This window comes from Melospiza georgiana, chromosome 2 (genome assembly GCF_028018845.1).
Source record: "Melospiza georgiana isolate bMelGeo1 chromosome 2, bMelGeo1.pri, whole genome shotgun sequence".
Taxonomy (NCBI): Eukaryota; Metazoa; Chordata; class Aves; order Passeriformes; family Passerellidae; genus Melospiza; species Melospiza georgiana.
Window position 1 is genome coordinate 23514664 of NC_080431.1, and position 26938 is coordinate 23541601.

General features: G+C 39.3%; 1 protein-coding gene across 1 annotated transcript in view; it reads right to left on the reverse strand.

Annotated features, from left to right (window-relative positions):
• Nucleotides 1-26157, reverse strand: part of TMEM131 (transmembrane protein 131) — a 93622-nt gene extending 67465 nt beyond the window's left edge. The window contains 2 exon segments of the mRNA XM_058045443.1: nt 6705-6766; nt 26080-26157. Of these exon segments, the coding sequence (XP_057901426.1) occupies nt 6705-6737 (33 nt within the window). The 5' untranslated portion in view covers nt 6738-6766; nt 26080-26157.
• Between the last annotated feature and the right edge of the window lie 781 nt (nt 26158-26938).

Sequence of the window (26938 nt, forward strand, 5' to 3'; positions counted from 1 at the left end):
CAGGGTTATATTCTCAAGACAGATTTCATGGAGAATCTGTACCTCAAAGCACACTTTAAAAACTCAGTATAATTGTGGAAGACACCAGACAATAATCTTGCATACATGGAGAATCAAAATCCATATCTCACAGCCTGAAGGCCGTCTCGAATTAAATACTCATGGCTGTTAGCCCCAGCCAGAACATAAAAACAAAAAATCCCACTAAACAAACAAACAGTCACAACCAACAAGTTAATTTTAATGTCTCACTATTTGTTATAATAGCTATTCTTCACTTCTTGATAAGAGGTCATATTACCTAGCACTACATTCAGTCATCTAAACATAAGCATCTGCTGCCACTTGAGATAAACGTCCTAGGGCAGCCTGCCTGCTCCCAGACTGACATCCAGAAGGACACAGTTTCTCCTACACCCTGTGCCACATATGCCAGGTCCATGTAGATGCCCAGGACATCTCAAATAGCACTGGTTATCTATGTTTAAGCAACTAAACAAGAGCTAAGAAGTCTTCAACAAGGACATTTGGGGCAATGCAAGGAGGCAGACCCTCTTGGGGTTCAAGACCAGGGATTTCCAACACCAAATAGATTTCCTTAATATTAACAAAATTCTCAACAACCAAAGTTTTCTATATTCCTACACAAGAGATTAGCCACACCAATTTAAAGATTGTTCCAGTCCTAAAGACTCAGAACATTTTACATCTCACTATTTCATAGTAAGGCTGGTTCCTTCTTGTAGAAGAGGTATGTGCTGCTTGCAACTGTATGTTGAGAGATAGCTACAAAAGTGATACATAAATGGCAGCTTAAATCTTCATTGTTCTTAAATCTTCATGAGCTCTATGCTAATAATTATTATAATTAAAATAAACTTAATTAATGAGTTATATCTCGCTTAAGGTAATGAAAAAACTAATGCTGTAATCTGAAAGGTGGCTGAAAGTGGACTGAAGCCATTCTTGCCATGGTTTTTCGTGACACAAACTCACATAAGGAAATAAAACCTCATCACCTGACTGTAGCTGATGTAACACATGCTGTTGACACTGGCTTTACAACAGTCACTCCTGGGCACCAATTATTTTTAATCTAAAGCCTGGGGATGGCAACTCTTCCAGTACAAGAAGCAGAAGAACTTCAGCTGCTCACAAGCCACAGCAATGAACTAGGATGGCTCTTACTCCGTTATAAAGTCACACACGGCACCATGTTTTGGGGATCTCAAAAGACAGAAATTCAACTTCTTTTAATAAATTGGTCCAGTGTTTGAACATCCTCAAGTTTAAAAGTTTTTTTTTTCTTGCATGGGAGTCTGTGTCCAAAGCTTCTCATCCTTCCATGGCATACAGGAAAAATCTGGTTCGTGTTAATTCAAAAATCAGTTTTCCTCTTGGTCTTTTCTCCTAATAGCTGAAAAAACTATATCCTAACATGAGAAGCCTTCCAGGCCCTGACCACCCTGTATTACTCTGCTGTGTCTGCTCCAGTATGTCAGTGCCTTCCTCACACTGGGTAGCCCAGACTGGACACAATACTCAGCTGCAGTCCCACAGGAGGGGGAAAAATCACACCCTTTATCTTCTGGGTCCACGTTTGTTCACAATTCAGAAGGCTGGCAGTTGTCTTCGCTACAACAGCACATGGACAACTTGTGTTCAACCTGTTCTCTTCCAGAACCCCCTATGTCTTTTCTGCAGTGCTGCTGCCACGGCCCAGCCCATCCTGTTGTTCCCTCTCAGGTGCAGGCCTTGCATTTGTCTGAGCTGAAGGCCACGAGGTTCCTGTCAGCCTGCTGAAAGCCCTCTGAACAGCAGCCTTGCCTTCCTTGGCCAGTTGGGTATCATCTCTAAACTCCCTGAGAGTACTCTCCGTGCCACCAACCAGGCGGCTAAGGACAACACCGAGCAATGCTGTCCTCAGTTCCAAGCTCCATCACAGGTAACAAACTGCCAGCTGAACTCTGTCCTGTAGCATACACCCATCAAGGTCAATGGTCCAGCCACTTTACTGCACACCTACGAGCCTGTATTCTTAACACTTTGGCTACAGAAATAACAATGGAGATCACATCAAATCCCTTCAAAAAATGATTTTTATACAATATCAAAATTAATGAATGAATTAATGAATATAAAATATGAAAAAATGGATTTACATACAATATGAAAATTTGAGTTTATTAAAAAATACACTTAGACTTCACTCCCTGAAAACACTATTGCTGATACACCAGAACTGAAAGCTTGCCACTTATGTTAAGAGAATTCTTTGCTGCACCACTGAGAATGAAGTAGAGATCATGCAGAAAATACTAAACTTCCACCAGTAAGAGACCAACAGAGCTGAGTCCTACAAAGGTAATTCGGTTCCATGTCTTCAGAAGCCACTGCAAGTCATATTAAGATCCTGTCTCTTTGTCATGTAGGACCATTGCAATTCTCACTATCAGCCTCTGTAACAAGCAGTTTACAGCAATTTATGAACAAATATGTAATAAGTATATATAAGCACACAGGCTTTCTTTATTCCCAGTATTTCAGCTATTCTGCACACCAGTAATTATCAGTAAAATAATTTCTAGGAATTTACCTGTAAAAAATGGTTGTAAACACTTATGATTATTGCGGCAGATTCACAGTAAGATAATTTGAAAAGTCTTACCACTTTCCTTTCTCATTTTAGCAATACACTACTTTAAAAATACTACTACAAAAAGAGAAGTACTTTTCAAACAGTCTGAATTAAAAAAAATATAAAATTTAATCACTCTAAAAAACAGTGGTCTCAACTACACTGTCCAGAAGAACATTAGATATCCAAGGCAAAAGCTCTAATGACAAATAGAAGGACCAGGGAAAGTCATTTATTACCTAAAAATAAAAAAAAGAAAACTTTGCTCCGAAAAATAAATTTTCCTTTACCATTCATTTTTCAAAGTAAAGTCCTCAAAAAGTGAGCTAGTATGTTGGCTTAACATGAAAGGACAAATTATTAAAAGTAACAGTTGTAGTTTATTTCAGCTCTCCTAATAGTTGCAGATGACATCACTGTCAGAGACGTGAAGCATCTGTCAGGTCTGGACAAGGGTTCAAATAATCAGGACAACACATGGATGGGATGGCCTGACACTGACGTAGCTAAGTTCAGCTGAAGGAGAGCTTAAATGTAAAACTGGGAAGGGAATAACTGATAGCACACTAAAGAAAACAATGTGCTAGGAAAGCACAGTGAAATACAAACTATATCAGCAAACAAAATGCTCTTAAAAACTTACTACTCATTTTGGCATTACTAAAACAAGCGTTACTAGACAGGGAAAGAACTACTCTGTCCTCTCTCTCAGCACAATGTCTCAAATAAATGCTACACTTCCAGTAGTGACAAATAAAAACCCAGTAAATTGAGTGTTGTAAAAAACTTGCATGAAGAAGCTACAGGTAGATTTCAGCACAAAATTATCATGATGAAGAGGTAAAACAACCTAACAAAAAATCCAAGTACACATGCCCTTGAGAAAAAAGCATCAGTAAAACCAGCTTAGGCATGAAACTTACATACTTCTCTACATCTTTTAAGAACAGAAGAGTCAAGCACCTGTCAGGCATAGCCCATCTACACACAACACCACCTGAAAAATGAATACATGATCTCCCAAGGTCCTTTAAAATCAACCAAGTCTATGACTCTGAAGTGACAAACAACTATACAGACATCTGCAAACAACCTGCTATTGAAAAAAACTCAAACCCTACATTGCATTTACATTAATACTATTCTTACCCTATATTCAGAATCTAAATGAATTATTTGAAGAGTTCAAAAAGTTGAGCTCTTAAAGGGACCAATTCATGTGAATAGACAGAATTAAGAAATTCCCTCATTATTTTTATTTAATCCAAAGGCAGAACTAGCATAAATTTATTTAGATATAGACCTTTAATCTGAACACATATGCTAAAGAACAGAAGGTTTTCTCACTTTTCTCAGAAGGTTGAACTACACAGTATAGCACTTTCTAAACCACAAACTCTAAGTCCACACCCACAGAGTACAGTCTCTACTTTTGCTAGTTATCCAGTAGCATGAGCTCATGAAATTTCCATTGTCAGTTTATTTTTACCAATGAAAAGCTTTCTACTTAAATATTTAAAGATTTATTCTCTTTCAATAAATAGAGGTTTTCAGTAAGACTGGTCAAGTCAAACTTTTCAACACATTCATTTTTTACAATGGAATTCCTAAAGTGTGATTGAAAGACATAAGGAATATTTTACCAACGGTACATATTCCAAATTAGTACCAAAAACCAGTATCAAGACGGTTCACACTAACTGGAAGGAAGTGGAGGAATCCCTAAAAATATAATTATTCAAGGCTTGGCATTTGATTTACTTAACTTGTAAAGCAACTTTCTAACAAGAAAAAGCTTGTCTCTGCTCTAAAGATATCAGATTCTTGGGGGAAGTGGAGATAAACCAAGAGTGGAGATGGCTTTGATACCACAATGATTATTAATCACTTTATGTACTGAATTGGTTATTTTTCATATTTAAAAAAGCCCAAACCATTTGTTTGAAGGTGACATAACATTAGACAATACTGATTTACCACTACATCATAGTATTTGTAACAAACAACAGCCATTTGTGAAAGCTTATGGAAAGGTGAAAAGAGAAACAGTCAGTGACGTCACAGTAGGTTTAAAACTTTAGTAGACTGCTGTTCACAAGACATAAGTCTAGTTTCACAACAGTGTAATTGCCTTTTTTTTAATTCCAGGAAGGAGTCACAAGATGTCACCATATTAATATCTACATGAAAATACCCAAATAATTTGCAAGCTAGAGAAAACAATATATGCTATCCTTTGTATTAAAAGGAAGTGGTTTCACTTATGTAGGTATGTTTGGCTTAAGAGCCACAATCATAACATAAAACATACAAACCACTTATCAGAAGTTTTGTCTCACTTGTTTTCTTTTAAATAAAACATTCAGCAGCATATTGAGTGGCAGCCCAATGCAGAATTGCTTGAATTTGTTCCACCATAATATTTCTACATCTTGCAATGGTTAGTATAATTAACAATTGTTTTACTTTCCCATCTTGATATGACTTATTAAGTGGCTCACAGCAGTACCATTACTTTCTAGTCTAAGAACTCGTGGTTAATATAGTGCTAAAATAAGTAAGATAATTACAGATGTTAATGATTAATTTGAACTAGCTTTAAAAAATAATCCTGGTGATAAAGGAACACTTAAACTACAGATGAGTGAATGCAACTACCCATCATCTATCATCTTTACCTTAAACACTGGGCCAATGATATACGTTGATTTTATTAAACGAAATGTGTTCTAGTAGAGTATGTAAAAGAAAATAAACAGTCTTGTGGGTTTTTTTCCTTCTATTTGTGGTGATATGTGGTATCTTCAAGCAAGTTAAAGAAATATTCACAGTTGAAAGCTTTAATAATTGAAACGGTAACCACTATATGGAAAACTTCTACCACTCTACTCTACACATCCAAATATAAACCTATACACAGATATCTACTACTATGAGAATATGTTTAGCACATGACAGCTGAACAACTGGCTAATGAAGAACCTGAGGCCTTTTTGTTTGCTTGTTTGGTAGGGTGTTTGGGTTTGGGAGGGTTTTTTGAGGGGTTTGTAGTGGGGGTTTCTTATTTGTTTTTAACGGCAATGTTTCCTGTAACCAGCTTACATAATTTTGGAGTATCTTACTTTTGGACATTACAGTCTTAACATCTACAGTAAGATATTCCTGAGTTACATTAAGGACCAAGGACTGAAGAAAAAAATGAACCTAAACAACCTAGTAGGCAGGGAAAAAACAAAAAAGGCAACATCATAGATCTGAAACGTGCAATATGTTGATGCATATACTGACTTTTCTCAACTACACAGGAGATAGAAATTATAAATCAAGAACTGCTCTGGTAACTCCTCTGCTCCCTTTCAAGTAGTAGACTATTACCATCAAGGAATTTTAAGAAAAATATTCTCATCATACATGCAATCCACAAAATAAATGCATATGAAATCCTAGTCAATAGAACTTCACACCTATGCAGCTCTAGTATCAAGCCATGTTGCTATGTATGTCATCCTAGCTACTAGCACCATCTCAAAATTTCAGCATATATTCTTTAAAATCAACTTTTTTCCTGTTTTGACTCAGACCAAAAGAGAACTGACAGGAATGGCAACATCAAACATGCAAAACAACTATTTTCAACAGTAATTGCTTCACTGCAGTAATTAGAATTTCTTTCAACCCAGTGGTAACTTGGTCCCAAGAACTGCCTTTAGGTTTGGGAATCTTGCAACACTTGCAGTTCCAGCAGAGTTAGCCAATTGCATCTCAACTCTAGATCAAGATGAGCCTTAAACACAAAGTATCCCCCAATTTTTCTGAGAAAGAAAGAACTACCTGCGAGAGAACCTGCGGTAAACCCCACGAGTTTTCCCAACACAAAACATCAAGGAACCAGAACCTCTGGCCACACTGAACCATACTGTTGAAAGCAACTAGAAAGTTCAAAGGTTCTGTGGACTTGAGCTTAATGCTTGCTTGTTTTCAGAACTCCACAAACCCATGAGTTCAAAAAGCAGTTATCAAAAAGATGCAACACTGCTGGATCAGATGATTTACTGTGACTACGTACCTGCAATAGGTCTCCTTCATCAAAACGTAGCATTTCTATTATGCCATCCGACTGGATGAAAGCTGCAAAGAAAAACAAAAAACTAAGTAATGTAACAAAAACCCATTTTGTTACTAAATCAGAAACAAAAAATTAAACATCTTATTTTTGTAGACAGAGCTATGACAAACCAAAATAATAATGCATAATCTACCAAAATAACAAATACAAGTCTGTGTCACTAACTTTGCTTGAGAAGCACCACTCTTAGCAAATTAGTCTTTTACCTTAAAAATGCTAAACTCCAAAGGGAACAACTTCTAAGGTCTCAAAAAAGAGTGACTGTACCAAGCCAACCCCATACTTGAATAAATATGACAGGCTGGGAACCTGAACAAATGAGTTTAATACATCTAAGCCCACAAAGAGTTCAGACACAAACAGAATTTCTGTTTTATTTACACACCAATAATCTTTACTGTACATCTGGAAAGCCTCCTTCACACTGCAGCCTAATCCTTGGCATGGCAACAATCCTCTCCAGCTTGACAGGAACATAGTAAAATTTGAAACAGTTTAGAAGTGTTTGTACCATAAGACTAAACTCCATGAAAAGTTCATGCCTCAGTCAAATATAGGATCCTCAAACACTCCATTCATTTCCTCTACATGTTTGGTCAGGCAATTGTTTTTCAATTCCTCTTAAAATGTAGGGAATGCAACTTTCTTCTAAAGACAAAGAATAACAGCACTGCCCTTCCTGTAAAATATAATAAACTATACAAGAATGAGTATGTTTTAAAGAGGAAAGAAAGGTTCAAAGAGTTCTACATTTTTCCCAAAAAATCTACTCACCTAGACACACACAAACAAAGGAGGTCTTTAGAATGAAATGCAGCAGCAATCTCAAAGGAGAAAATTGTATTAAAAAAAAAATTCTGAAAATAACTCCTATGTCCTTTATGCATGACTGTCTTTACCATGTACCATTCGTACTAGATGAAGTAGAGAGTGACAACATTCCTCTTTCCACAAAGAGGAGCAACTTCTACAGGAAGAAATTAAAGATTTCCCAGTACACAGAAGTACACTATTTGCTTCTGGAAGATGGATTTTGAATCCCAGTTTGAAAAAGGAGACTTAGACCTTTATCTCTCACTTTGAAGCTTTGTTTATTATGACATCACCAACAATGCCATTCTATGATGCTTTAAATAAAAAAAAAGTCAGTACTTTTAGAAAACAAAAAGCACTCTTGGTAAAGGCACCTACCACATGGAGAAACATTAGCTTTGACATTTATTTGTCCTAAACATTTCCTCACTGGCTGCTTTGGTGATACCTGACTCAGTATCCAAAACTCACTATGCCACTTAACACATCACTGTTTGCAAACCCCATTCTGCATCCCTGACTTCCCCACACATTTCAATACCTTCACCTTAATGGCACAAACTCCACAACCTTGCTTTCATATGACCCAAAGTAAAAGTTAATATAAGACAAAGATTGCTGCTGTCATCTCCAAAAGTCTTTTAGCATGCAAAAACCCTGAAACGAATTTAAAAGATCCCCAAACAACCAAGTTTTCTACAATTACTTTTCAAGCTACCATACCACACAACCCTAATGTGCACAAGCTGAGAAAGCCCAGCTCAGGTGGAGTGTGAGAATCACCATAGAGAAAGGGGGAGCTCATAAACAACACGTCCTGCAATATTTACACTGACACTGCAATATGTACAGTGCCATGAGAAGTCCCAGTCAGGAGTGTCAGCAATAGTTACTACTTTTTTGTGTGTGCTTATTGCTACTTCCTTAATGTTACTCAAAACAAACAAAAATCAATCCTTGATCCAAGAATCAGGAGTTTGGTCAATCATTTATACTGAAGAGCTATACAGAACATAGGGCAAGAGACTTAAAAAAAAAAAAACCAAAAAAACCAAACAAACCAAAACACGATTTGAAGAACTGTTAGAAAATCAAGTCCTACAGTTTATGAAATTCTGGGCTTTTAAAAATTAAATTACTGGAATAGGTCTGCCAGTTTGAAGTTTAATGCCAGACCAAAGAAAAAGTGAATTCTTCTTAATTTAACTGGCAATACAAATGATGCAAGACATTAATTTAATCGTTGAATTTTGGTTTTAAAATCACTGAAATAAAGGCTAAGTGTATTGCAGTGCAAGATGTAAGAAAATGAAACTTTGACACGTTAGGTTAAAATGCAGAGTATGACAGTTAATTGTGATTTCACAGAAGTGTCATGCTTATCCTCTGCACAAGAACACCAAATTACAGATTAACTAGAACAGAGGGAAAATTCTCAATTTTTAACTCGGGGAGAAATACAGAATGAAATTATGTTTTCTCATGTATTTGATAAATTGGAAGTTGAGCAATCACAATTTTAAAAATTATAGATACAAGCAAACCTTCCCATTAATCAAAAGGAATTGCACCTCTGAAGTTGGACTTTGTGGCATTCTATTGCTATCTAGGTCTCTAGTTTGGAAATAGAGAGTACACAGCATTTGATTGTAGCATTAGGCACAAACAAAAAAAAGTCATTAGAAAACAACTTTTTATATAAATGATCTATTAACAACCAGCAAAGCATAAAAGGCTATTTCATCTAATCACAAATTCTTAGTATTTCTGAGGCGTTTTCCCCCCGATTTAAATGCAATGCACCATCAGTACAAAGAGCAGAAAGCAGCAACAATTCTTTCACAAGGATAATACGCACTGAAGCCCCTAGAAATTAGCCCAAGCTTTCTACCCAAGCATCTTGAATTCAGGCAGACCTTCTGTAAACTACAAACACTTTTCCAGCCACTCTTTAATTATTCCATCTTTACAACAAGTTATGAACAAAGCAACAGATGTTACAGAACATTTTGAGTGGAAAACACTGTTAAATAGAAGTGTTATTCATCACTATATCATTTAAGAAATGTTTTCAGAGAGCGGATGACAGTGCCAGGTGGAGTCAGATGCACTGCAAAGTCTGGCTGCTGTCCATTTTACAGCAGACACATCTCAACCGAGGTGGTGATGAAGTTGCTGTGGTTATACCTTTCATTTTGGTTTAGACTAACTATCAAGCCTTTCAAGCGTTTCTCTTTACTGGTTATTTCATCAAAGCAAGGAAATGGCAAATAAATACATATACCTTCATGAGATGAAAGCTTGTTTTTGCAACTGGCTTCTCAGACTCTCAATTCGGGATGAAACAACAAGCCACCTCATTCAAATGAGGCAAAACTAATTACATTTTAAAAAACCTCCACTGCCGAGTCATAAAGAGTCACCCGAATCCCTTTAAGAGCAGCTCTCAAACCATCCAACATGGACCACAGAGAGGACAAAGTTTTCTTCAAAGTGAAATGCTGACAGTGCCCTTGTGGGTCCTTTTTTACCCATTCCAGAATTAGAAGCAGTTGCTCATCTTCTGCATTTGTGCTACCTGAACTAAGCAAGTTCACAAACTTTGCAATGCAAGCCCAAAACCAGCTTTTAGTGTCCTTTTACACAAAATACCTATGTCACCAATAGACAATAGGTTATTACCAATGTGCAAAGTCACTGTAAGTAATTAAGCATGAGATCACTTGGGCATGCTTTATTAGGTGAACCATTCCCCATGCTACAGAGGAAGATGACTGTGTTCTGCTAAGTCCCTAACAATTTCCCTTGGGAAAACTTCTTCCCAAAGCTTAAGCTGATACCATCATGGTCCATTACCAGTCTAACACTGTAGCCAATACTTTAACACTCTGGAATAGTAAAATGCAGCAAATTAACAACTCTTGCCTGTGCTATTTCAGTCATCCCTGCCCCATGACTGGCGACTGCTACAAGAGGGGCACAACATAATATCTGGGGTAGGAAGCATTTCAGCTGTCACAGCATGTTCTGCCACTGCACAAATCAGCAGCCAAGAAGCCACATTACACATATGGAAAATAATTTCTTCCTGAGCCTATAGGCAACTGAAGCCCTGAGGGCTTATTATAATAGCTATTAGTCAAACTTTAAATGTTCATGGACCAAAGAAGGAAAAGGATACATATTCATATCCGCAGATTTCAAGGCCAGAAGAATCTTAGTCTCATTTCCTCTTCACCTATGCTGAAGAGAATACTTTCTTCTGAGAGGTATACACAAATTCCTCTCAAGAGAAGACCTCTATCCTTTCAAACTTCTGCAAAAAGCAAATGTAACAGATTGATGAGAATCAGTAACATTTTCAGTCACTCTAGCTACTAGGATATAATATGATTTCAGGGTCAAATTTTTTCAGCTTCTGGCTTGTGTATTCTTGGTTTCCTCTTTTCAGACAGTAGGTCACTACTAACAGAATACATAGAAGCTTACACTAAGAATATTCTAAGTTTCATTTTCTGTTTTCAATCTCTAACCTTTAAATTGCAACTTCTTTAAGCCAGCTTTACTGTGAAAAGCCCATAAAAGATATCAGAAAAAGACCATGAACCTAGGCTTTCCACTTGCTCCAAACAGCTTGTTCCACTATCAGCACTTTCCAAACATCCCAAACTCTTTAAAAAACGGCAAAAGAAAACCCACCACCACAACCATGGACCCCAGTCCCCAAACCACTGCTTTCTGGAACAGTGAAAGCACTATCCAGTCATTATTACCAGAAGATTCCTAAATGCTTTCCCCTGCCCTTTCCAACAACATCACAGTGCTTGACAGAAAATTAAACCAACATTAGCTGAATTAACTTAAGTAGCATATTTTCTAAAGTTTATACACCTAATATAGAGAAATCTTGCTCAAACACATCCCTATTTTGATTGTCTCTTGTCCAAGCCTTTGATATTTGGGGCTAAAACAAGAAAAATACAGACCTATAAACCATCAAATAACAAGAAAATTTTAAAATCCCACACATCTCCAAAGCAAACTGGAACTTAATATCAAAATCACTTTAGCCAACACAGGTATTTAGCTGTGACTGAATTACACAAAACAGAATAAATTTGCATGTAATGTGAGCAGTGAATATGCCAAGGCTCTTGGTGCATAACAAAAAAAAAAAAATAATCTCTGTGGCTCACAGTTTATGAGGCCAACTCTGACTGAGATCCAATTTTTAAGGTGGCTTTGCACACTTTCCTTTAGCCACTGTTAATTTCTTCATTTTAATAGGGAAGTACATTCTGACATATATACATTTATAAAAACACTATTCTGAAATATAACAGCTCTGAAACAGCTACTCAATAGCCGTGCATTGATTTATTTTTATGCTAATGATCTTTATGTATTCTCTTACATGCTTGAAAGAACTGTCTTCTTTCCGAAGTCTTGTCTAAATCAGTTTTCTTTCTTATAAACTGGATTTATACAAATCTCTATCATCTAGTCCACAAACTTTCTCCCAATTCTAAAAATAGTGTCCTATCTTACCAAAATAGGGAAAGGTCAATTATTTAAATAATTTCTAATTTACATTAAGTTTTTTTTAAAGTCCAGTTTCTAACCCTTTGTCTTAATGACTAAGCTCACTTCAAGGTAACTATAACCACATGAGCCAATTACAATGTGCTAAATGCCATTCACTTCTGTCTATGTAATTGTAATTGCTACATTTGTATCACTATTGGCTAAAGTGCAGAACTAAACTTGGACGAGTTATTTTTAAAGCTCCTACTATGAATTAACTGCTTATGCAGAGTCACACAATTTCAATCATCCTGAACAGTGAAAAACTGAGCAGCATGGGGAATACAGGTAGGTGGATAAAGAATGAAAAAATAAAATGATTATGGATGGAAAATTCCATTGTAAAAAATAAAATCCCATACTCATAAGGAAAAACACTATTACACTGTAATGCGACTGACCATTTTAATCAGCTTCAGGACTACAGAAGGCTGGTGAGCCTCAAGAAATACGTCCCAGTTCAGTGTCCAGCACACCAAATCTCTTTAAAAAAGGCCTGTTCTCCAAGACAGACAAGCCAGTGTGGCTATCAGCCTGGATTTCTGCCTACGTCCCGACAGGTGACTGTTCACTGGAAATGTAAAAGGTCATTCTCTCATGAGACAGTGAATGCCAGGCAAGGGAGAATCACTCACCAGCCAGCAGGCTTGCTTTCCAGCTAAATCCCCTTGCACTTACCTAGGCAATTTACTTATTTTCCAGTACTCCATAACACAAGGAAATCAGTAATTTTTCCAGCAGACCTCAGGAAGAGCCATCACAACAAAGAAAATACACACAATGCAGTAAAGATCACACATGTACAAACATCACACCTCAAAGTCTTTTTACACAGAAACGTATTTATTCTTTCTTCAGTATTAAAATCTCTAATGACCTTCCCTCAAAAAGCCAACTGGCCAAATTTTTATTTTCTGTTTATATATATATATATATATATTAGATTTGAAATAGAACCATCCCTTGATAAAGCACTTTAATCATCATGTGAAATGAGAAAGTAATATATTAAGCTAAATAACAAAAAGACAATCTTCATCAAAATCCTCATTTTATACTCCTCATTAAAAAAAAAATTCTGACTTGACACAGTACATACTCAAGTAAGAGTTCACATACACCAAACTATGCCCAAATTAATACAAGCTAAACAGAGACAGTGGATCACTTGCAATACCTGAGCATGCTACTCACTATTTCACAGTGAGGGGGAAAAAGTCAAATGATTTCTACTTTACTGCGCACAACAGCACAAACTGAGCATATCACTGACAACCAAGTAAGTCTGCATGTAATCTTTCACTAACTCACTTTTCTGTCATTTCTGCCTTCAGACAAAAGACAAGTTTCTTTGCTCAGCAAGGCCCTTCCCTAGTAAGAAGAGTTGTCACATCGCGCTCATTCACTCATCTCTTTTCCCCTCAGTCAAGACTGATGCAGATTTTTAGCAATTCAGTCACCAATTCAGGTTTTAAAGCTAGCCATGAAACAGAAAGTGGCAGCATGATTCTGATTCAGAACACAGGCTCCAGACAGACAATGCAGCCACTGCTTAGACTGAGAAAGGAAGAAAGTGAGCCTCCACCCTGAAGCCACTGCTCACACATCTGGCTCACAACACGTGTTTCACGCTTCAGAAGACAGTGCAACTGCATCAAGGTTTCTTTTACAGCTAACACTAATTAGATGAGTTTTGTGATAGATATATTCTTGCAAAAAACTATACAAGCATACATAGAAACAGAAAAGCTCACTGAAAGTAACATGTACCCTACCTAAAAATCTGCTTTTATTTATATTCCTAACACAATTACATTAGATGATTTCAGATTGACACACAAAAAGATTACATTTTATTTATACACCTTTATTCTCAGATGCTTATTCAGTTTTCAGCCTGTATTTCTGCCTTACAGAAATGTGCATTTCCATCCACTTTGACTAAAGCAATTTTTATTTTCATCTAGTTTTTTTTAATGAGTGCAAAAAACTATCTGCTATTGGCCAAAATGGCAGATTTCAGGTGGCAGCAATAAAGGCCATAAAACTTCACTGGAAAAAAACCACCAAAATACTACTTTGAAAGCTGCCAGATGCTCAAAGTTGATGCTTTACTTTTAAACTTTTCAAAAATTTCATTAGCTCTGCCAAAGACATATATTTCCTGGCTCCAAAATGCTTCTCAAGAAACAATACTCAATTCCATTCATAGGGGGTATGAACAAGAAAATTTATTTTAAAATAATTTCTTTTTAAATTAAATAAAAAGGAGAAATAATTCTCTAAGCAGGAGAAAAACTTTCATGCATGCTATTTTTAAGCCAAAGAGAACAATACTCCTGACACTCATGGAAACTTCTCAGAAATCATTTAAAGAGAGTAAAAAAATTAAAAGGGAGCTAGAGAGAAAACAAACATCTGCAAATAGCATCCTTTTTTTTTTTTTTTTTTTTTTTTTTTGCTTTGAGCCATACCAAATGTGGCTTTCTATTCTTTCTAATGATGGCCATTTTAAAATTTCAATATTTAAATTAAATTATACTCCTATACACGTATTGTTATTGAATCTGTACAGACATAAAATTACTTGGAACTACCCTCAAAAACAAGGTAAGTAGTGCTGCAATGAGATGGGGGAAAACAACAGTCCCTCCAAACTACTCTTAAGGATTTATCTCAATTTCTGAAGTTTTAGATCAGAAACTTTTCACTGTGGCAGTTTTACTGCTCATGTAGCACTGAAACCTGTTGTGCAAAAAGATAACATGCACTTAATGGCATTCTAATCTTTTTAGCATATAGAAACAATTATAGCCTACAGCAACATCCAAAATGTAGCTTGCCAGAAACAGCAGTCAGTTCATGGCTTCTGGAGCCTCAGGAGAACAATGCATTAAATGACAATAATTTCAGCTATTGCCATTAACATCAGTCTTCCAAACTCATACTTCTATAAAATGAACCAGTGAACAGACTCCCACTTAGTCAAAAAAAGGATTGTATCGACACAATGGAAAGACCCACCTAAAAGATACATCCAGGATGATTAATGACCTTAATAAAAACCAACCAAGATCAAGCATTGTTCTCCACATCACAGAAAATAGGAAGGAAGATGCAATTTTTAGAGTTTCTAAAAAACCCTCCACAGAACGGGAAGGTGACAGAGCCAGGCAGACACCTCCTGACATCTCAATGTCTTGCTGGCAAGGTGAATGCCATCAGGTAAGAGCTAAGGCTTATGCTCTGTGGACGCTGCTCAGTTCTCCATCCTTACTCCTACCTTGCTACTACAGAGAACTCTTTCTGTCGCTCATCTTATGGCACAGAAACAGCAGTCTGCTAAGTGAGAGTTCTGCTCTTGCCTCCCTTTTTTCTTGGTCAGTTACCAATGTGGAACTGCATGAATTTTCAGAACAAGGGTACACCAACAACACAATTGTCTGGATTTTGTTGTGTAACAGTTGCGACTTGGTTAATACCAAGTTACTGAGAGAAGTATCATTGGCAGGGAGGAGCACAGATCTCCGCCCCTCCCACGCTCACTTGGCAACTCTCGAGTGTCCACTGGAAACAGCTATTAAGGCTGACGACAAGTGAAAAGAGTGGCAAGATAATGCTGCTTCAGCTACCATATAAAGTTTATAAATACAACAATCAAAGGGCAGGGAAAGGTAGCAAAGGCCGGACGTTAAAGCCAGAGTGCTAATGATGTGGCAGTAACACTATTTACTGATTGCTGAGCACAGCACTCTGTTGACTTGCCATGAGGGAACACAGACCACCAGCAGGAAAAAGCTGGCTGCAAGGTCTGATAAAACCAGAGGAGAAAAGGGTGGAGAAGAACAACTGAAAGTTTTGAAAGAAGATAAAACACAGAGCAAAAACAATTAAACAAAACAGGTGAATTTCAGTTTGGGGGAACACTCCAAAAACATTTATAAGAAATTAAATGTGCAAGTAGGTACAGAGAAATTAAATGCTTGCAGAAATGCAATTTAGCTACCTACAATACCCTGGAAGCAGTCACCCCTCAGAAGTAAATAAACAATGTCTTCTGGTCAGACTCTTTTACAAACAGCTGTGATGATCTAAGTTGACACCCGGTGCCACACAGATCATGATTTCACCCAATAATTTCAAACCCTTAGGCTTAGTGACAGAATATGTTATGGAGAGATGTCTTATTCACTCATCACTAAGCTGCCCTCTAAGACAAGCCTTCACTCAGAAATAGCTCTCATTTCTACTTTGATATGCCTAGCACTCATTCTCCACCTAAATAGGCACACCTTTGCTAAATTCAACATTAGAGGATTTTTTTTCACAAAACAGGTATTTTTAAACGATAATTAATTAAATAAAGCTAAATAAATAAATGTTTTACTCAATCTCTGAAGGTCTTAGTCTAGTCTTTTTCCCTAGAGAAATCTCATTTAATCAAAGGAAGAATTCACAGCACTCATCAAGTACTAAAACTCTGATCAAATTTCCCCTGATGAACTGGAAGTTCATTTTAATCTTTTTCTCTATCAGATAATGATATTCAGTAGTACTGATTGGCAGAGTGACTTCACCTGTGAAGATAGACTCTGTCAATGACAACCATCTCTCCTTCAATATCAAATGTTTGGGACGTTTCTCCCAAAACAAGGAATTTATTAATCTTTTGAATATTTTGGATTATACAGGTCAGCCAAAGGTATATGGGCACATTATGACCTAGCTAAGCTACACAAAAGACAACTGACAAGGTATATGATAATATAAAGGTAGCTGTATCACAATATAAAAGTTACACACACACACATCCCTTCCTTATCTTCTTATACTTAGGAGAGAATTCAGAGGGCAAGAATGGCCTCAGTGCTTCCTAGTACACACTAAATAATGGTCATCTCTGGTATCTCTAAACTGCCTGTTGCTGGCTCCACACATTGAAGTTACACACAGTTCAGAATACCAAAGCAAACAAGAAGGGAATGGTTTCTAGTAAGGACCAAGTACTCCATGTCCTCCACTGCAAGAAAGGAATAGTCAAAAACTTCACAACATTAACTGCCCAAATCTCTCAGTATTTCCTCAGACATATTAGCTGCACAGATTGTTAACTTTAATACATCTCATATATTAACATGTAAACCACAATTGAATGTATTGCTATATTGCCAGCAGCTGGCAAAAGCAAAAACTAATTGCTGTATTATGCATCACATGAAAGACAGGACACAAATACTCCTTTTGAAACAAATTTTAAAGAGAAAGAACAAAAACATGGGGACAAAAAAGTGTGTGATTCACAATTACAGAAATAAGGAATGGTTGACAAGGTCTTGTTTTTATCTTGATCACCCTTTTTTAGTGATGCAGCAACCCATGAAGCTTCCTGGCACAATTACAACTCTGCTTCTACCAAAATTGAATCTGTATTATTATTACCATAACACTGGCTTCACCACAGAATTACATGAAAAGTCAGACTTCTGTCTTACAGATATTCCCATCAGCTGCAAAAAAGTATTGCAAGCTCCAACTAAGTTTTAAGATCACAGGGGGAGACACAAAATATTGAGACAGGGAAACGGAGGGTGGAATGGACATTAAGACTGTCATCCAGCTCAACCTTCTGCAGAAGTACAGTGAATGCTGAATTTGGATCATGTTGCTTTAGGCTGTCATTTAGCTGGGACTTGCAAACCTCCAAAGGCAGAGATCCCATAACCTCCCTAGAGAACCTGTTTCGATGCCTGACCAGCCTCATGGTGAAATACAGACTCATCATGTCACGGCAGAAGGTGCCAGCCATGCTGACCGGCAGCCCATGGCAGACGGGAGCCAGTGATCCAAGCAGGAGCCAAGCCCAGCAGACCCACCCTGTGCCGGGCTGCGTGTCTGGGCTGGCCGGGCTGCACGTACTCCGCGGCTGCAGGGGGAGCCCAGAGAAGCTGCAATCAACACCACCAGCAATTATGCCACCTGGGTGGCCTTGCTTTATCTGAAAGTGCAGATGGAAGTTCCCATGTGAACATCCTTTCTACCTGACAGCAAAAATTATGAATAGAGCTGTCTTCTTACAAGGAAGGAAATCCAGCAAAAGAGCAAAATAGGGTCATCTTTCTATGGATGGTGTCTGCACAGTGTGTTGCACATGGGGGTCCATTCAAAGGTCTGTTTGGTGCTACACAATTCAGGGCTCTCAGCATCAAAAGAGATCCAAGATTATCTGTACTACTCTCTCTTTATGTGGTTAGCTTTAATAAATAGAATTTTCAATGCTATTTCATAGTGCCCAAGTGCCTCTCTTACTCAGATCATCTCCTGGCACAAAACAAACTTTCCTGTTTAACTTTATGGCCGCTGTCTCAGGCTCCAGCCATGAACCTCTGTGAGGAGTCGGGCTCCATTTTGCTCCATAAACTACTTTGATTTTGGCACACTGCCACAAGATCCCTCAGCCTCCATTCATAGGCCATGCTCATACTGACCATCCTTGCAGACTTCCAGCAGGATGGCAGAGAACAGAACTAGACACAGTGGTTTAGGTGTGTTCTATTAAGTGCTGACTAAACAGGAATAATCACGTTGTTCAGCCCAGTGGCTACACTCCTATATGTTGCCAGGGTACATTGCTGACTCATGAGTAGCATTTCCAGGTTGTATTCCCTGCAGGTGGTTATTCTGTCCCATATAAAGGGCTTTCCATTTGTCGTTTTTGGATTTCATGAAGGTCCTGTCAGCTCATTGTTCTGTCCTGTTTAGGTCTCTCCCAAGTGCAACTCGCCCTTGAGTATTGGTACATTCCAACTCCAGATCAGTGACAAAGATCTAAAGCAGGACAGGTTCCAGAATAGAGCCAGGAAGAGCTCCTTGTAGCCAGCCTCTGAGGCAGAATATGAACCACTGCTGGAAATAAACCAAAACCATACACCTTGCAGTTTATCTAGCTGCCCAGATAGTTTTTATCATTATCTACATTATCTACAAAATCCACCTGTAAATATTTGTATAGTATTTTGGTACAAATCACTGATTCACTTAAACGACTTCTGTGTTTCTAGATGATTTTCTATTTACTTACAAGCTTCAGATAACAGGTCTTTAAATTCATTCAACATATTTATTAGGAAATATTGCAAACTACTTAAATTGGTACCATGCTTGTTTACAACTTTGTCTCCTATCATCACTCCTTCAAGTGGTGATTTAATCTGTTTAACACCATACTAGCTGTGCTTCCTCACTTAAACAACTTTTAAAAAACCTAACCCTTTAACCAAGGGTTGGCCGGGATTTTTCTAGTTTAAGTAACTTTAGAATGTCCGTGTACATCCTATTACACCAAATCCATACAGTCCAACACAGATCTAAGTGTTCAACTGAAAAAACCCCTCAGATAACGTTTAAGACATTGTGAAGACAAACTGCTTCATGAAGAACAGGTAATGGATCCATTTCTAAAATTACTTAAAAAAAACTAAGTGCATTGCATTAGTCAGCCACACAGTTCTATTACATAACATTTTGTAGCTTCACAGAGTACACAGACAGAAGGAGTTGTAGTTTCATTTCCTGTACAGTTCCTTCCACTAAATTTCACTCAGATACCTCTAAAACCAGTTTGATAAGGACAGCAGAACTCCTGTTGTCAGATGGTTCTCTGTTGCAAGCTATGCCAGGCAGTAGAAGAGGTACTAAAAACACATCTATGATAGTCTTAGTGAGAAGACTAATCTGGTAACTGTAGCAGGAAAATCTCAAACTAGTGAAACACCTCAATTTTTTCCTCCTTTTCAGGGACTGGAACTGCATGGCAATCCTTCAGCTCTCTGCTATTTCCCCATTACATCCAAGGTTTTCTAAGAGACAGACAGACATGATCCTGGTTTAATCCCTTTCATATTCCAAAGCAAAAGTTATCCAAGGCTGCTTATGAGAAAATGTTAAAACTGTATTTCAAAAATGTTAAATGCAAATGCTGCACTATATCTTTGCTGCAGTCAGTAAATCACTAACTATTCTATAAGGATAGTTGTGAAAACAGAAATGCACATTAATCTTGCATCCCATTAAAATTTTAACAGCTGCCTCTAACAAATCCATATCTGACACAAGTTTATTCTTTGATTGTATTTATGACTAGAAAGATAAACTGGAAGTATTTAGAACTAATGGTCACTGGTTCCTTTGGTTTCCCCCAATGCAAGAAGAAATTCTGCAACCTCTGTCTTGATATAAATAATTAAAATGCTGAAACACTAACATAAATTTTTTGAAAAACAGGAATTATTTTAAAAATAACTTTAGTTCAAACTCAAGTTTGCTAACACCCACAGTGTGAATGGACCAAATCAGCTGCTTCCATTGTAAGGACCTACTGTGCTCAACTTTTGGAACTACAGCATAATGCAGGCTGGATGTGACCCCAGAGGCTCCACCCAGTCACCTGATCAGAGAACATTAGAGTTCTAGTTAGAGGAGGCCGCTCAAGGTATTACTCAGTCCTGTTCCAAGTACCCCCACTTATTACTATGAAGAGTAGAAGTTTAATTCAACTGCTGTCTTTTAGAGGAAAAAAACAAAACACTTCTTGAATGCCTGTTGTACCCAGGTAATTTCATGCTGTAGACTGACAAAGTCAGGGGTGCTACACTGGACCAAAGGTACAAGCATGAGAAATAAAAGAGATTATAGACTTCTGTTCTTGCCGAACCCACAAACACAGGAACAAACCAAACTGGTTCTACCCTGTGCTTCAGTCACATAACTTTTACTGCTTGTTATGCATGAACCACAGCATCCACCATTCACTGTCAGACTCTCAGGTAATTTACCAAGTTTACTGTTTGAAAGGATTATTTGAACTTCCAGGCTCAGTAAATCACACTGTGGAGGCATAACACATATCACTTCAAGCACTGTAAAACTGGGTAGGCTTTGAAACAAAGTGACTCACAGCAAATGTCCAAGCAAACAGCTGAAAATTTTAAAATGCACAAATACATCCAGATGACTCAGAGCAATCCATATTGCAATCATTCACAAAAAAATCACAACTGAAAGCTTTAAATAATGCAAAGCCTATTGACTTCCGCACACTCTGGTGGAATTTCATCATATTAGACACTACACAAATCCACAGCAAGTTCCTTCAAGAGATGACAATCCAAGGCCCTGTACTGAGCACACTATCCTTCAATGGACCTCTGCAGGTGAGGGGACCCCCGTCTGCTTCACACGTGCAACACAACTGAACTCCAGTGAGGGAGAAAGAGGAGCAGGGAGAGAACAGCACCCACTTTGAGATGACATTGAAGGTCACAGAGAATACGGGCTCTCAACTTCCTGTCCACAGAAGTAAAACCTTTCCTTTATTTTAGCCCAAAGATTTCACAAGCAAGTAAGCACATTCAATCCAAGCACATGGTCAATATTTTTCATTCACAAGCGCACAGACACAGTGCAGACCTAATCAGCTGTCCCACACTTAAGTTCCAAAACCACAGTGAGATAGCATGGTCAATTTTTACCCACTTCGTTTTCCTCACACTCTTCATGATTCTAATGTGCTAATTCAACTGCTGGAGTGTTTTCAGTTTGATTGAGGTCATTCTTTCTGAATGAAATTTTGATTTTGCCAGGGTCAAAACACCAGCATAAAAGCTGGCATGCTGTAGATTAGTTCTGACAGCAGGATATGACAAACAGGCAGTATATGTGAAGAGACTTTTTATAATATTAAACATATAAGCCTTCTCTCAATCATCTTCCAATATTAATCTCATTTTGATACTCCTGTGAAGTATCCTGGTTTGCTATTTTAGGTATCAGTAAAACCTAAAAGCAAAAGTTATTTGTTTGAGATTAGAAAGAATGCCAAAAATAGAACCAGAATTCCAACATATCAGTGTACTGCTCTGATGACAATATCCCACTTACACTCAGTAACTAACTTGGTTCCTAGGAAGCTGGAAGAGAATACATCAAGCATTAAGAAAAAAAAAGAGCTATTTTCATTGATCTGTCTGGTTTCATAATGTTGATGTTTAAATAGAATTTTTTCCCAGATCCAGCACCAAGATGTAACTTCAAAAATTACAGTCAGCGATTGAACATAGCCTAAATATCAACCTTGCTCTACCTGCATCTATGTTGTGAGCAGATGGGTAGGTAAGACAACTATCAAAGTAGTCTCAACAGGCTTTCAGTCAGCTGGCCAAATAAAATGGGATTAAAAAAAATTAGTTGTATAAAGTGAAGACTTTCTAAAAATATATAAATGTATATAAATAAGGGAACCAACACAAAACAGTTCAGGTAAAAAAGCATCCTCATGTCAGACCTTTATCTTCAAAACACTTAACTTACTGTGGGGTTGTGGCATTACTATGGCTTGCAGCTAGCTAAAACCCAGAAAGCTATCCTGTGTACGTTGTGTGTCCTCCCCGACCAAAAAACACAAAACAAAACAAATCTCAAAACAAAACAAACAAAACACCAAACAAAAAGCACAGCAATATAAACTGATAGCGGTCCTCAATCTATGTGGCAATATAGAATGTGATAGTTACAGCAGGAAAGGATAAGCCTTACAAAAATCCTGAAAATCATACATATTTGCCAAAGAAACTATAAAGTTATTTTTCGCCCCTCCTAAATAGCAAGAGGCTCTTTGAGACTGAAATTTTTTCCTGCCATGTCATTCTTTTGCAACAGTTCACAGATTTCCTAACTGAAAAAAAAACAAACATAAAATTTTACAACCTTCTCAGTCTTACTCATTCCTCAGCAATACATGGGCACCCATGAGGACCCAGCTAGGCCCAAAAAAAGAAAAGCCACATATCAGTGTTTAGTCTGAAATTGATGTTTAAGGTTCTCTGGCTGCTTCAATCACAGTTTACTCTGCTATCTGCTCAGATACGAGATAAATTCCAGAAGTTCTATTTTTCTAGCACAGAGAGAGTGCACAGCAATGTCACAGTTCCTCAAGACTTTGATTTACAGCTAGAACACACAATTTCAGTTTTGCTTCTCGCTTTTAGGCAAAGATGTTTACATTTGCCCCCTCAAACTCGTTAACTAAGACTGGGCACAAGAAATAGTCATGTCTATCTAGCATACTCCAGCATCAATCTTGTTTCTACGTGTGACAGCTCCATCCATAAAGAATTGCTTACTAGTTCTACTCCACATGAAGCCAGCATAATTTTCTCTCCATCAGCTCCATCATTCCCCCAGTTTCTCCTCATGTATATGCAAGGTAAGAGGAAAAGAATGTCCTCCACATTCATTTTTCATTTTCTTTGGTCATATTCTGATCTATTCTTCTCACACTGTTCACTTGGCAGTTGCTTCTGTCAAGTGTTTTCTGTACCAACTTCTCTGGAGCACATACTGCCCTGTGTCTTACTACAGCCACCTTCAGCTCAGCAGTGCTCGGGAACAACAATGCACAACCTCAGCCCTAATCCCCCTCCACAGCTTCCTTCCTGCAGCTGTAGTGAAAAATGTATGCCCACATTTGGGAGACGGAAAGGATATTCCTAGCTACTTCCCTGCTTCCTGACTATTATTTTTAAACTGTCTTACTACGTTTAAGTTGACACAACCTGGTAAAAACTAAGGTACTTAAGGACAGAGCCTGAACACCATCCCCTCCTTTCCTCTCAACTACTGTTTCATTTCCAGGTCCCACCTTGAGCTGTCTCAAGGCCCAGTGTCCAAAGTGGTCCTTCCTCTCCTGAGGAAGTCACTACCTCTTGCAGATTGGCACTTACATTGTAGCTTAAAATCAGTGGGACTAGATCTCACAAGTTCCTTTAACCTTTGTTTTGCTTTAAAACTATTGTTTGGTTTATGTTTTGTTTTACTTTTTTTTTTTTTTTTAATCCAGGGTTTAAACAGTCATTGCACTCAGTAAATAGAAGCAAGACAACACTTCCTAACATGTGACCCACAAATGCAGATTGCCAGTGAATTCTGCTCAGGAGTTTATAAAAGATGAACAACAGAAAAAAACCAAACAAACACCAAAGAAACACTTATTTTATGACCTTAGATGTACCACCCATAGACTACCCTAAGCAGCAGAACACTTGGCAGGAAATGTCAGAAATCTGAAGACTAAAAGAAATCCATGTTCTAGTTGAGAAACAAATTCACCCTCTGAAAATGACAGATGTGTTGCTGGGATAAGTTTTAAGTAATAGACTGTATAAACAGAAGTAAACGTTATCAGTACAACTACTGAATTGTCTTGAGGGGCTTCAATCGTATCTGTTCAAACTGTGAATCTAAAACTGCCCTTGTTTATTTAGGAATGCCAAGAAAACCCATAGAGAAAAAAAAAACCAGTATCTTCTTCACAAATGAACCAACCAGATCATGACCCTAGCTGTCACAACTTTTAGGGTATGAATCAATTCCGTCATACCACTATATGACATCACTGACAAAGCTTAGAAACACATATACCTTATTACCTGTGAAGGAATGCAATCACAGTAAGAGTTAAAAACAGAAATTTCTCAAGCATTTGAACTCTTAGTACCTCAAGACACTACAGGCCACACTGACAAACTTACACATTCTAATCTCTCTAAGGATATGGGATAATACTCATGCTGTTTTCTGAATGTTTACATTTCCTGTAGACGAAGTCAAGTGAACAAGAGTGGTTGTGCAACAACTGATGTGGGTTTTCAATCACCTTAATATCAACATCCCCATATTTGTAAAAAGAAGCTACTAGGAAATTACTGGAATTAAGCCCTTCTTTAGAAAGGTATACCTACTATTTTTTTAATAATACATGCCTTATTAGGATGCATTTCTTCCCTCAAGTCTGGTCTAGGCATACAACTAGACCCTCCTTGCTAAGCTCCTATTCCATACCCTTCTTATTCTTACTCTTTTTTATTCTTACTCCCTTTCTTCCTGTCAGACCGCAATCTCCTCCCTACTCTGGTGCAGCAACTTGCCTGAAAAGCAAATTCTCCTGTCCAGCCAAAGTAAATCTGTTTCACCTACTTTAGTAATACATTACATTTACCTGCTGCTTTTTCATGCTGCCACACAGCCATGCTTTCAAGCAGACTACGAGTCTGCACCTTGGAAATGCTTGAAAGCTGTTCTCAGCAATGCTACAGATTATGCTTAGGTGTTTCGCTCGGGGCTTTTCTTCCTTGCTAAACCACAATGAAAAGACTCCACGCCAAAATCACAGACACTACGAGTTAGGGAAAGTCAGACAGGGACTTTAAAAAGTTTGGAGAAAACGCCATCGACTCCACAAAGGCTCCGGAAACCTGTCAAAAGTTTGGGGAGGAAGAGGGGTGTCCCACCGTCACTTGGTGAGGGATAAAAATCCAATCCATGCAAAAGCGTGCATTTCTGCCCTTTCTCATGCTGCTTCGCCAGTCTGTTTGGCTTGGCTTCGTCTCCTACTGGAAGCCTGCCGCAGGGAAACCAGCTCAACGCGAGCAAGCCTCCTATTTTATTTATTTATTTATTTATTTCCCTTTCCCCTATTTAAAGGACAGCTCCATCCCTGTCCCCGCCGCTGTCAGGGAGGAGAAACCCCCGCGAAACGTCAGCGACACAGGGACACAGCCACACAGGGACACAGCCACACACCCGCACTCCGGCAGCCGCGGCGGCGGGGCGGGGGAGGCAGCGCCGCGACTGCCCGCACAGCCGGGGCAGCGGAGCGGCGGGATGCGGAGCCGGCGGGAGAGCAGAGCCGGCGGGATGCGGGACAAGGGACGGCGACCCCGGGCTCCTCCCCGGCCGCCCCCCCACCCCGCCGCCGGGGAGCGGGCGCGGGCCGCGGCCGCCAACGGCCCCACCGCCGCCGGAGGAAGAAGAGGAGGAGCGGGGGGAAGGAGGACAAGAAAGGCAAGGGAAATCTGGGTCTCACCTTCCTTCTCGGCCCGGGCCGTGTGGAGGAGCAGCGCCAGCGCGAAGCGCAGCGCCGCGCCCCGCCAGGCGGCTGCCCAGCCGCCGGCGCGGGGGAAGGGGCAGCTGCCGGGGGAGCAGCGGGGGCAGCGGGGGGAGCAGCGGGGGCAGCCGGGCGCCGCCGTCATCGCGCTGCTGCTGCCGCCGCCGCCGCGGGTCCGCCGAGTGTCCGCGTCTGTCTCCGGCCGGGCCGCGGCGCGCGCGCGGAGGAGCTCGGGGAGGGGCGGGGCGGACACCCCCGCGAGCGCGCGCTGCGGCTCCTGACGCGCGTGTCACGGGCCGCCACGCCCCCTGGCCAGGCCACGCCCCCACCGGGCTGGGGCGGAGAGCAGGTGCCATTTTAACTGCGGGCAGCGCGCCCCTCCGCTGGCCCCGCCTGCTCTGGCCACAGGGTTGCCGACTAGGTCGCTTTGGTTTAATTGTTTTGGGGTTTTTTTTCTTTATTATTTATTTCTTTTTTTTTTTTTTTTTTTTAGCTTTTTCAAATGCTATTTTAGATCTGCTGTAAGCGCCGCCTGTTCGCGGTGCGGTCACTCCGCCTCCGTAGCGCTCTCCTCTGCCGGTCTGTGGGCGGGCGGGGGGCGCTGTTGTTTCCCTGCCGAGGCCGCCGGGGCTTCTCCCAGCCGCCTCCAAGATGGCGGCGGGCGGGCAGCTCCTTCTATCCGCGGCCTCGCTGGAGAGACGGGGGCGTTTCTCTCCGGTGCTGCTGTCCTTATCCCGTGTCTTATATTCCCAGCTGGAGGTCCGGAGCGATGTGCAGCAGGGATTTCGACAGCTTCACCCTGAGGGAATTCTCCCTGCCTCAGCTGCCGGGCTGGGCC